Here is a 12,072-nt window from a genome sequence, read left to right on the forward strand (position 1 = left end):
ACTGCCATTGGTACAATTGTAAATTTTACTCCTTATTTAGGCCTAATCCTAGCCCTGGCTCTGCTATTGCCTAAAAATAGCTCATTTCTAGATTGAAGATTATCTTTAGAACTACTTAGGGGAGGGAAGTGAGGAAGTCTTCTTGCAGGGGTGGAAAGTCAAATAAGAATTTAAATCTGTAGGATGTGAGACTTTAAACTTGTTAAACTCAAGTTTGCTTCTATTAGTAGCTAGAGCTGTGAATGATTTCTGTACAGGGGATTCTTTAAACTGTTGTGTAGCTAAAACATCATATATTTATTTCTAATAGCAACAGTATAGGTAGGATACAGAGGAATGTAGTAAGGAGGAAAACATCCATTATTTTAGATGTGCTATATATATTTCATAGGCAAAATCTAAAGAGCAAAATATTATTACCACCTATTTGTAGGTAAATATTAAACAGTAAATCGAGGTTGATCAAAGCCAAGAGACAAAAACAGATTGTGGGAACATGGATAAGTTTTAGGGTTCTTCTGGGGAGTCATGACAGAGTCTGCTCAGAGCAAAGAGAGGGGCATCAGGAAAGTGGGAGTGAGGCACAGTCTAGGGTGTGGCAAAGAGAAAGCCCATCGGAATTGTACGATCATTGGATTATTCCTATCTCAGCAATGGAGATATAGGTAATTATAGGTAGTTTTGTACTAAGCTTAGTACTTTATATGGCATGTACGTAATTGTATAATTCTTTTTTGGGGAAAAAGCCATTTTTACTTATTTAGAGATCAATAAAATTGATCAAACTTGTTAAAAAATACATGACATAAAAGAATCCAGCCCTCAACATGTATTTATTACCTGTCACAGTTAATAAGGATCTCCCCCACCCAGTAGCACAGAGCAGGAAGAGAGCAGAAGGTCCCACCACTTTTCAAAGCCTCTCGCAGTATCTCCTACAAACCAGGATTCTGTGACAGTAGGTTGTACTCAGGCTCCCACTGACCCAGTTGATAGAAGAGACGGGGTGTCTTTCCAACACCAGCCCCACAGTGACAATGACGCTTACTTTCTGAGAGAGGCTCAGGGGAGAACCTGAAGATCCCTGAGCCCCAGGGATGTGGCAGGGAGGACTACACAGGAAGGGTTCTCAGGGACAGAAAAGGGGACCTCAAAAATACATTTGGAACCAAATAACCAATTGTATAGCCTTAGAGGTAAGTCCCACTCCAGTTCTAGTGCACATGTGCCCCCACCCCATGTTAGTGTGCCTGACTTGTTCAGCTGGGAGAGTAATAAATGCATGGCTGTAGATGCCCCCAAAGTCTAAAAAGATGTATACTTAGGGATTCAGTTGTTTAGCAAGTTATTATTCCCCCAGATGGTGGTGACCAAATACTTGTTGAAGATGATTGTCTCTTTTCCTCCCACACTGTAGTATTTTATTTTAAACACATTTCTTGACAGAGCCTAAATGTATCACCAGCATTATAGAAAACATGTCGGTGCAGTTAAGTCCTGGATCTTTCCAATATGGGGAGCCTCTGTAGTCAGAGTGGGTGTTTTTTGTTGTTTTCAGTTGAAAATAATATTAGTATATGATTCTAAAGTGGTGATATTTAATGGAGCAAAAACCGTCACCTATAAATGTTTCTTTTTTGCTCACCAAAGAGAAAATGGGGGTTTCTGTGACGGTTGGAATTTCTTTGCTCTGTTATCTGTTACTCTGGTGTGGGATGATCAAATTTCTCATTTCCAGGTTGCTAGGAAACAGGCAACCTATCTTATAGATACTGCCATATTAGACCTCTTTATTCTTTGGACCTCTGTAATTTCTTAGAATTGCCATGCTTCCTTTCTAAAACCTAAATTATGCAGAGGCAACATGATTATGTGACCAAGCTCAGGAAGTATAAAACAAATCAAAGATATCAAGCTATGTTTAAAGAACATTACTAGGTGTAAAAAACATTACTAGCTACAGTATATTAAGGCAATATTCTTGAAAAGTCCATATTTACCTCTGTTTTTGCAGCAGACTCTTGTTTTTTAAAAAATATATTTTTTTTATTGATTTCAAAGAGGAAGGGAAAGGGAGAGAGAGATAGAAACATCAGTGATGAGAGGAAACCACCGATGGGCTGCCTCCTGCATGGGGGGAATCAAGCCCACAAACCCAGCCTGTGCTCGTGACTGGAATCGAACCTGGGACCCTTCAGTCCACAGGCCGATGCTCTGTCCACTGAGCCAAACTGGGTAGGGCAAGACTCTTGCTTCTTTTGCAACATTCCTAGGACACAAAGTGTGGTTAGGAGTTGGCTGAGAATACCCTGTGTAGAGCTTCAGATAATGTTAAAAGTATTTCAAGTGAGCCCTGCCTGTGGCTCTGTGATCATGATTAGAGTCCTGGGTTGCAGGCTTGATCCCTAGTTAGGGGGAGTGCAGGAGGCAGCCGATCAGTGATTCTCCCTCATCATTGCTGTTTCTATCTCTTTCTCCCTCTCCCTTCCTCTCTGGGTGTGGGGGGGTGGGTAGAAATAGTATAACAAGTGAACCATGGCCCCAGGAACTCTATTTAAAGAATTTACTGATTTGGTGTCCTAGGAATATTGGCATTACTATAGCTATTTTGCCCATATGTCTTCCTTTATGCGTCATAGCGACCGGTCGTTCTGCCGATTGGTCAATTTGCATATTACCCTTTTATTATATAGGATTATTTTTGTCACTTAGAAAATTACACAAGTGACAAAAGGAAAATTTATCTTAGGTTACAATGTAATTACTTTGGGAATGCTTTAAGTTTAACATTAGATTACAGGGGTTTAAAAAATGTGATCAGATGGTAGATGTTGATGGAAATTTGATACAGGAATTCATTTGAAATTGAATGCTTTGTAGAATTAGAAAAGTTTTGTTGTCTTCTGATTTTGAATAGTATAGGGATTAGAGACTGAGATGGTTAAAATGTAATGAATTAAGGAGCTCTACTTCATGTTATGACAGGTCAGACTCTCTGTTTTTCTCTCTAAAGTCAAGATAGAGTTCTTTGTAGCAGTTGGTTTAGAAGCTGTGTATTTTACGAGTGGCTTAGTTGGCAGTATGGATTATGATGATATGCAGCCCGGATGCAGAACCCCCAGTGAGTACTCTGTTATTACTTTACAGATTGATTCCCATTCTCAGCCAGTTTATCTTTTAAATGAGCTGTAGTCTATTGTCACACTGGAAAAATTAAAACAAATGTCTTTGTTCAATGAAGATGAATTGGATAAACTATCCATATGGCAGTGGCAGGAATTCACACTTTCAGTGTAAGTTAAAGTAACTGCAGCTGTAGATTTGACTAGTGAGGAAGTTGGTTAGATGAATTGACAGAGGTTATATGTATAATTAGGTAGAATTTTATATTTTAATTTAAGATCTAATTTCCATGCCCAAACTGAATATAATGGTAAACCTTGGTTTGTGTGATTTGTCTTTGTCTTAACAGATTATTTTTATACTAGCGGCTTGGTGCACGACATTTGTGCACTCGGAGGTGGGGGGTGTCTCTCAGCCAGGCCTGTGCCCGTTTGCAGTCCGGGAGCCCTTGGGCGGGGGGGGGGGGGGGGGGGGGGGCGGTGTCCAACTGATGGCTTAAGTCAGACATCCTTAGCACTGCAGTGGAGGCGGGAGAAACTCCTGCCATCTCCGCTGCACTTGCTAGCCATCAGCCCAGCTTCTGGCTGAGCAGAGCTCCCCCTGTGGGAGCGCACTGACAACCAAGGGGAAGCTCCTGAGTTGAGCATCTGCCCCCTGGTGATCATATGCGTCATAGCGACTGGTCGTTCTGCCGATCGGTCATTTTGCATATTACCCTTTTATTATATAGGATTATTTTTGTCACTTAGAAAATTATACAAGTGACAAATGTTCATTACAAAAAGTTAGATGTATGTATAAAAAATATTCCTGTGATCACATCACTTGGAGATAAACAGTGTAAGCTGTAGATGTCTATCATTCTAGACCTCTTTTCTATTAACTGTCTTTCAAAGCCAAATTGTATGATGTATACTATTTGGTAAATTTAGTTTCTTTTATATAATAGTATTTAGAGTGAATATCTGTTTGAGCCATCAAATTTTCATTTTCATTTTTATAGCTGCTTAGTAGGCTTTTGTGAGATGAACTGTAATTTATTTAATAAGTTTCCCATGAGTGGAATTTAGGTTGTTCCTAATTTTTGCTGCAATGACATTTACAGGGTTGGGCAGAAGTAGGTTTATAGTTGTTTGTATGGAAAATAAGACAATTAATAAATAATGATACAAGAATAAACTCTTGTGTTTTGCATACTCACAACTATAAACCTATTTTTGCCCTACCCTGTATACATATCTTTTTGCCTCTGTCTATTTCCTTAGGATAAATTTCTGGGAGTGGAATACTTTGTAAAGGATTTGCACATTTTAAGACTTTTGAAACAAATTGCCAACTAGCTTTCCAGAAAGGCTATTCCAGTTTTTAGGTTCTTCTCTATCTTACTGGTTTTATACTTGAATTAAAATGTGAAATTTTTATTTAGTTGCAGAATGTGGAAGAGCCTGTACAGCTGGAACAGGTTGCATGTGACGCTCCTCCTCCTTACAGCAGCATCTCTCCAGAGAGTGCAGTAGGTAGGTAATGGGCCAGATGACCACTGAGCTCTTGAAGTGCACTTAGCCATAGACTTGTCTAGTATGTGTATTGGTGTTTACCTTTGCTTCAGCTTTCCTTAAATAGTCTTTGAAATTATATTTAGTTCGTAGCTTGAGGTGGAAAAATACTAATGTTACTGTTCTGAAAAACAGGTCAAACCCCATTTTATTTTGGAACTCAATTTCATTCCAACAGACTCTTAATATAAAAGAAGTAGAAATTTAGGAACCAGGTACATTACCTAATTTTTGTTCTTTTTGTAGTTTCCTTATTAGCTATTTTGCTCTTTGTGACTGTAGTACCTATGGTGTGGAATATAGTGTGTTACATTCTTTTATGCTAGTAAATTTCTTATTTAAAAACAAAACAACTAGAAGTCTCCTAACTCTTTCATTCTGTTCTTCTTGTTTTAAATGTTCCTCATAGTTTCCACCTTCCTTGATTAACCTTTCATCTTCCCACATTATGTCAGATTATCTTTTTAATTTTCATGTGTATGTGTAGAAGGGATAGGGAGGAAGAAAAAAATCTCGTTAGTTGAGGACTTTTGGTAGGTAACTAGAGCTTTCTGATAACCAGTTCTGCTTTTATTGCTGAAAGTTGACCACTTTTAATGAAACCTTTTCCATATTCTCTAAAATAGAACTGAGGCAAGTACATGGCCCATGGTGCCACAACTCAACCCAACCCTCTCTCAGGGTGGATAGGCAAGTTGAAGACAGCTTTCATACCAAACAGCCTCAGCATCCTTTTCAATACAGCACCTCAGGCAGTTGTCATCAGTTGATGTGAGATTAAATCTTTTGGTAGTCTCTGTGGCCTGAGGCTGCCATTGTAATTAGAGGATCATAGACAGTTTCTCACCTCTATTCTGGCTTCAGATTCTGAACCTCATCAACTTGAATTAGTTAAGGTATTTTTATTTATAAGTTTCTGAAACTAATAATGCTAACATGGTTTTGCAAGAATTCTAGGGTGTCTTGTGGAATCAAATTAAGACAACAACAGCAAGACTTGGGAAAGAATTGCAATGCTAGTCCTATTCACTCATCTCTGCCTAGTCCAGCAGCCGCCAACCTTTCGGGCCTCACGGACCACCAGTTGTCCGTGGACCACCAGTTGGTGACCGCTGGCCTAGACTATCAGTACTGGTCTTCCATTAAATACATTCATGAAAATTCCAACTGATAAATAAGAAATTGGATTTCTGTTTATTAATGATAAAAGTCCTTTATTTTATAGGAGATAATTTTTCCTGAGTATGTTAGTTTCTATTTTGTATACTTTTTATTGTTGATAGTATTACAGATGTCTCCCATTTCCCCTCATAACCATTTTAGATAGAAATCTTTCTCAAACACTTCTTTCCCTAATTCACTGACATTTCATATTCTTTTTTTAAAAAAAATATATTATCTTTATGATTTCAGAGAGGAAGGGAAAAGGGAGAGAGAGAGAGAAACATCAATGATGAGAGAGAATCATTGATTGGATGCCTCCTGCATGTCCCCTACTGTGGATCAAGCCCGCTACCTGGGCATGTGCCCTTGACTGGAATTGAACCTGGGAGCCTTCAGTCCTCAGGTTGATGCTCTATCCGTGAGCCAAACCACTAGGGCTGTTTAAAAATTTCTTTATGATTTAGGGATTACAACAGAAACAATCTCTGGAAGGTATTCTGTTCTATACTATAGTGGTGATTCCTTTATTCATTGAGATTTGTAGAACTTTTGACTCAAGAACCAAATTCCTCCCTGGTTTGTCAGATATCATCTCCTTTTGCTTTCAGCACAAGGTCCTCTACCTCTTTCTCTTGTTTTTGTTAATCTTGCTGTGGGCCTCAATAGCAAATAACCAAAGTTTCTAAGATTGGGTATAAAGGAAAGAAACTGTGGAATAAGGCCTGAAGAGATCTCTCTTGAATCAGGTTTTTGGGTTTTGTGGCATTTTATCCAACTACAGAGGCCTTAAAAAACAAAACAAACACTTAAGTTCCTAGGTCTCTATGAACTCTTTTAGTTCCAGGTTAGGGAAATAGTTTTTAGAGATCATAAGTTACTCAAGACCATTCATTTTTTTATTATTTATGAACTAGGGTTTTTCTTTTTCTCTCTCTCTCTCTCTTTTTTTAAAGGAAATCTCATTAATGGCTTAAATGGCCTTCCATCCTTTGTTAAATTAACATGGCTTATTTTTAAGATAAGTGTTAACTGTGTGGACTTATTAGTCCATTTATGAGAAAAAAGAAACAGAAAGCAACACCCATTTTGGTGGAGGGAAAAATAACAAATCAATGTTTTGTATATTCACTTTACCCATTTTAATTTGTGATATATAAAATTTAACAGTAAAAAATACTGGATTTTTTGTACTAAATAAACTTGAAAAGATTGCCATTAAATTTTTCATGGAAACTTAAAATTGTATGAGATCTATATGGATGGATTCCATTTTTAAAAAATCTTTTGAAATAGGGAAATTAAAATGTTATTGTTTTTCCTCAACTTAAATAGTAGATATCAATATTATTTTTGTATTAAAAATTACTCTGGCAGTGGCTAATTCAAACTGTCCATTTCTGTTTGTGATGTGACTTTAGTATGATTTGATTTAAAAGTAAAAAGAAATTTGATAGGAAGTTGTATGGAATATTTTATAATATATACATACACATGTGTATATGTATACATGCATATATCTATCTATCTATATCTATCTATCTATCTATCTATCTATATAAAAGCCTAAGTGATCTGCCGACAGTGCAGTAGCTATGACACTGACCACCAGGGGGCAGACGCTCAACACAGGAGTGGAAACCACAGGCATGGAAACATGGAACAGACTGATGAATTTCAGAGAGAAGTGGAGAGGGTGGAAAGAGATTAATCAAAGATCTTATATGCATACTAGAGGCCTATGCCCTCTCGAAATCCGGGACCCCTCGGGGGATGTCGGACTGCCAGTTTCGGCCTGATCCCCGCAGGCCAGGCCGAGGGATCCCATTGGTGCATGAATCTGTGCACTGGGCCTCTAGTATATGTATATCTATGTATGTATGTTAAATAGTTATTTTGACTTGGGGGAAAAAAAACACCCAAGTTTCTTAGGTGACAGATTTAGTTTAACAAATTTTCCTGTATTTATTTCTAAAAGATTTGATATTTTACCTTTCCCATTTACATCTGCATTTCACCTGAAGTTGTTTTTTCTTTCTTTCTTTAAACATATTTTTATTGATTTTAGAGAGGTAGGGGGAGAGAGAGAGATAGAAACATTAATAATGAGACAGAATCATTGTTTGGCTGCCTTTTGTATGCCCCCTACATATGCCTTGACCAGGAATCCCAGTGGTGATCTCCTGTTTCATAGGTTGACAATCAACCACTGAGCCACACCGATTGGGCGAGAAGTAGATAAATTTAAAAATCATTCCCACTCTCTTATATTCATCTATAACAGGGGTCCTCAACTTTTTAAACAGGGGGCCAGTTCACTGTCCCTCAGACCGTTGGAGGGCCGGACTGTAGTTAAAAAAAAACTATGAACAAATTCCTATGCACACTGCACATATCTTATTTTGAAGTAAAAAACAAAACGGCAAAAACACCCGCATGTGGCCCGTGGGCCGTAGTTTGAGGACGCCTGATCTATAACCATCTCTTGATTCAGTTATGTACATGTGCTCTTAGAGGAGTTTCTGGTTTTTGTTTGCCAGAGTTAGTGGAAATCTTTTTTTTCCTCTGTTCAGCTAATCATCAGATAATTGTAACTTCCTTTTAATTCTGCAGTGTATTTTGACTACAAAGACGAGTCTGGGTTTCCAAAGCCCCCATCTTACAATGTGGCTACCACACTGCCCAGTTATGATGAAGCCGAGAGAACCAAGGCTGAAGCTACTATTCCTTTGGTTCCTGGAAGAGTAAGTCCATGGGAATCAAGTTATTTTCATTATTATCCACTTTGATTTATTCTTACAATTGTATTGATTAGTAAAAGTACAACTAACTTTTAAAAACAAGCATATTTTCTTTGGGGATAATAAACTCTTATCTCTTCCTGAAAATGGTAAGGTAAAAGGTACAAATGAAAAGAAAATTACTAGTTAAGCCAGCTCATTTTCCCTGTATCTTTACTATTATCACCACTTTCTCAATTCTCCAAAAAAGCTACTAGTTAAGCCAGCTCATTTTCCCTGTATCTTTACTATTATCACCACTTTCTCAATTCTCCTGGCATGGCTGAAGTGTCTTGGAGCAGGAGCTGTTTTAGGAAATATACTGACTTCCCCTTGCTTCTGCACACTTCAGTTTTTGGTGTTAGGTAGGTAGCTGTTGGGGAGATCTATGGAGATAATGAGTAAGTGCAACTTTATGAAATTAAACTCATTAAAGGGTCCTGACAATCATCTGAGATGACCCTTGTGCCACCAGTGCAGATTACATCATCTGTAGGGCAGTAGTGAATTCAGATCCCATCTGACCTGTTGTTAATTAACAAGAGGGCAGGTGGCGTGCGATAAAAGCCAGCCCGAGGTTTGGGGGCACTGTTGGTTCTTGAGGTCAGACTTGTACATGATGTAGATGTGGTTTAAATCTCCATCCAGGTTGAAGCCGATACAGGTAGGGCTTTGGGATATTGAGACAATGGGAAGCAGGATCCAGTCTCCAGGAATGTGGGGTGATCAGGACTTTAGACTCTAGTTCTGGCAGGAAACCAGAGTGAAAGATAAGAAAGAAGGGAAGTTCAGTCTGGGTAACAATGGCACAACCCCTAGAAGTTCAGGCCTTAGGGTAGGAAACTGTTTACAGACCACATCTTTAGGGATGGGCTTCCTAAAACCACTACTTGGCAGGAATAATAGTTTATAAGCCTAATTAGGCTGATTCTGCATGGTGATGTGCATTCAGTTCTTGTTGGTTCAGGGAAAAACTAAAAACCTCCTGGAGCTTACTATCTTGAGGACAAAACAATCTTAATGTAACTTCTATGTATTGGAAACAAACAACATGATTGATCCTATGTTTGGTGCTTTCATATAGTATTTTGTATATTGTTTCCAGTCCTCTCAGTAACATCACAGAGTAGGGATTACTAGTGTATTATCTCTACTTTGCAGATATAAAAACTTGAGTACCAGAGAGGTTAAGTAGTTTGCCCAAAGTCATGTAGCTAATAAGTAACATAGATGAGAGCCAAACGCAGATATTCTAGACGCCAAAGTCCTTGTATGTATGCTGTAGACCTGCTGGAATATATGGTAACTGTCCTGTGGAAATAGACCAAGAGATTAGATCTGACTAATCACAGAACTCTTTAGAATACTTTTATTTCACAAGTGTACATACATATTTAGGAACATCTTTTTAAAAAAAATATGATTTTATTGATTTCAGAGAGGAAGGGAGAAGGAGAGAGAGATAGAAACATCAATGATGAGAGAGAATCATTGATCAGCTGCCTCCTACACACCCCACACTGGGGATCGAGCCTGCAATCCGGGCATGTGCCCTGATGGGGAATTGAACTGTGAATTCAGATCCCATCTCTCTGCTTTTACAATGGCATTCTCCTGGTTCATAAGTCGATGCTCAACCACTGAGCAACGCTGGCTGGGCAAGGAACATCTTAAAGGGTTTTCTTATTCAGCAAACCTATATAGAGCACTTTTTTTATACAATGTACTTGCTGTGTATTTTGAGATGGGTAGATAGAAAGCTTTGTATAAAGCAGTGTCCCTGCCAAGAGCTATAAATCCATCTGGGGAAAAGGCACCCTCCCCCCCGCTCCCCCCCAATACCCATATCTAAGCAGCAGCACAGGAGCAGTGAGCATAAGAACTGTGCCTTTTTATTGTGTGATTATGGGGAAGATGGAATTTGAAATGTGCCTTGAGTTTTAAGGAAGGCATTCCAGAAGGAAAAGCCTAGGAAGCAGGTGTAAATTCAGCCAGGTACAGGGCAGGTTCTGTGGATTTAGTCATTGGTTTTGCTTGAGAAAGATTTGTAGGTTGTAGAATCTCCTGAATACTAGGCTGAGGCATGTAGACTTATGTGCAGGTCACACAGAATCCTTTATAGTTTTGAGCAGGGTTATGATAAGACCTATATGGTGTTTTAGAAACATTATCCTGGCAACAGTCAGTGGGGTTACATCCTGATAAACCCATTGATGGTTGAAAATATTGTAAGTTGAAAATACATTTAACACACTTAAACTATGAATGAACATCCTAGTTTAGCCTAGCCAGTTTCTATTAATGCATATCGCTTTCACACCACCGTATGGTTGAAAATTGAAAGTCAGACCATCATAAGTTAGTTTCACTTCCATGTATTTTTATAGCATGTATATCTTTGAGTAATTATGCAAAAAACAATTAGTTTCTAATTTGGCAAAGCCTTTATTTATCCTGCTAATGTGAAGTCAGAATACTGGGTATTTAGTATTTAAAAAAACCCACAAAAACACAATCTTAGAAAAATTTTAAACAATAGAGGAAACGTGTTAAGTTAGAAATGGAAGCTGCCACTGATCCTTCCCTTTTCTTTAGTTCCATCTCCCCAAGGGAAGCACTGTTAACAGCTTGTTGTGGATTTCCAAGCTCCTTTTCTGTGTAGGGAAAGTTTTGATTGCCCCTCAAGTTTTTTTGTTTGTTTAATTTGAGGAACCCTTACTGGGCTGTGTACAAGTCCATCACTTTTATTGTTAAGCATATATTCACTTATTTTTCAATGTCTCAACACATACTACCTCAGTTGAAAAGGTAGGCTAGAGTATGTTGGTGTCAATGTTGATCAAGATTATGTTCCTTCTAGACCTGCAATATTATGTTTTCATGTTAGGATGGAAGATATCTGATCTGCCAATAAAATTGGAAGTGAGGTTGTTTCAGACCTAGATTCCCACATAAACAAATGATTATGGAGCTGAGCAACGGGCAGCCCTATAGACTCTTCATGTATGATGATGCCATCCTTTTTCCCCTATGTCAGTCTCATAAATGGGCCCTGGATTACTGACATTCTAGAATTTAATCCAGATATATAAGTAAATGTTCTCTTTTTAAAAGATTATATATATATATATATATATATATATATATATATATATATATATATATATATAACTTAATTTTTGAAGTATATTGTTAAAGAACTTGGGTTATAAAATGAAAAAAAAATCACTTAGAAAACTGGAGATGGAAGAAAGATTTGTTCTTTAATTATATCTTACTCTTTTTAAAATTTAGTTTTATTGCAGTAGCATCAGTTTATAACATTATATAAGTTTCAGGTGCAAAATGACATTTAAAAATTATACTGATCCTTAATGCTCATAGTTTTGAATTGAGCCAAAGCAGTAAGTTTTCTCCTTAGTACTACTTTTGTCCCTCTCTCTTTTTCTAGA

At 37.8% G+C, this 12,072-nt stretch overlaps 1 protein-coding gene across 6 annotated transcripts in view; it reads left to right on the forward strand.

The window, feature by feature from the left end:
- Positions 1–12,072, forward strand: part of NDFIP1 (Nedd4 family interacting protein 1) — a 40,945-nt gene that overhangs the window by 14,606 nt on the left and 14,267 nt on the right. For all 6 annotated transcript variants that reach the window (XM_054717997.1, XM_054717992.1, XM_054717995.1 and 3 more), the window contains exons 2-3: positions 4,550–4,640; positions 8,454–8,584. In XM_054717997.1, the coding sequence (XP_054573972.1) occupies positions 4,550–4,640; positions 8,454–8,584 (222 nt within the window). The remainder of the gene's footprint in view (positions 1–4,549; positions 4,641–8,453; positions 8,585–12,072) is intronic.

This window comes from Eptesicus fuscus, chromosome 6 (genome assembly GCF_027574615.1).
Source record: "Eptesicus fuscus isolate TK198812 chromosome 6, DD_ASM_mEF_20220401, whole genome shotgun sequence".
In the NCBI taxonomy this organism is placed as follows: domain Eukaryota; kingdom Metazoa; phylum Chordata; class Mammalia; order Chiroptera; family Vespertilionidae; genus Eptesicus; species Eptesicus fuscus.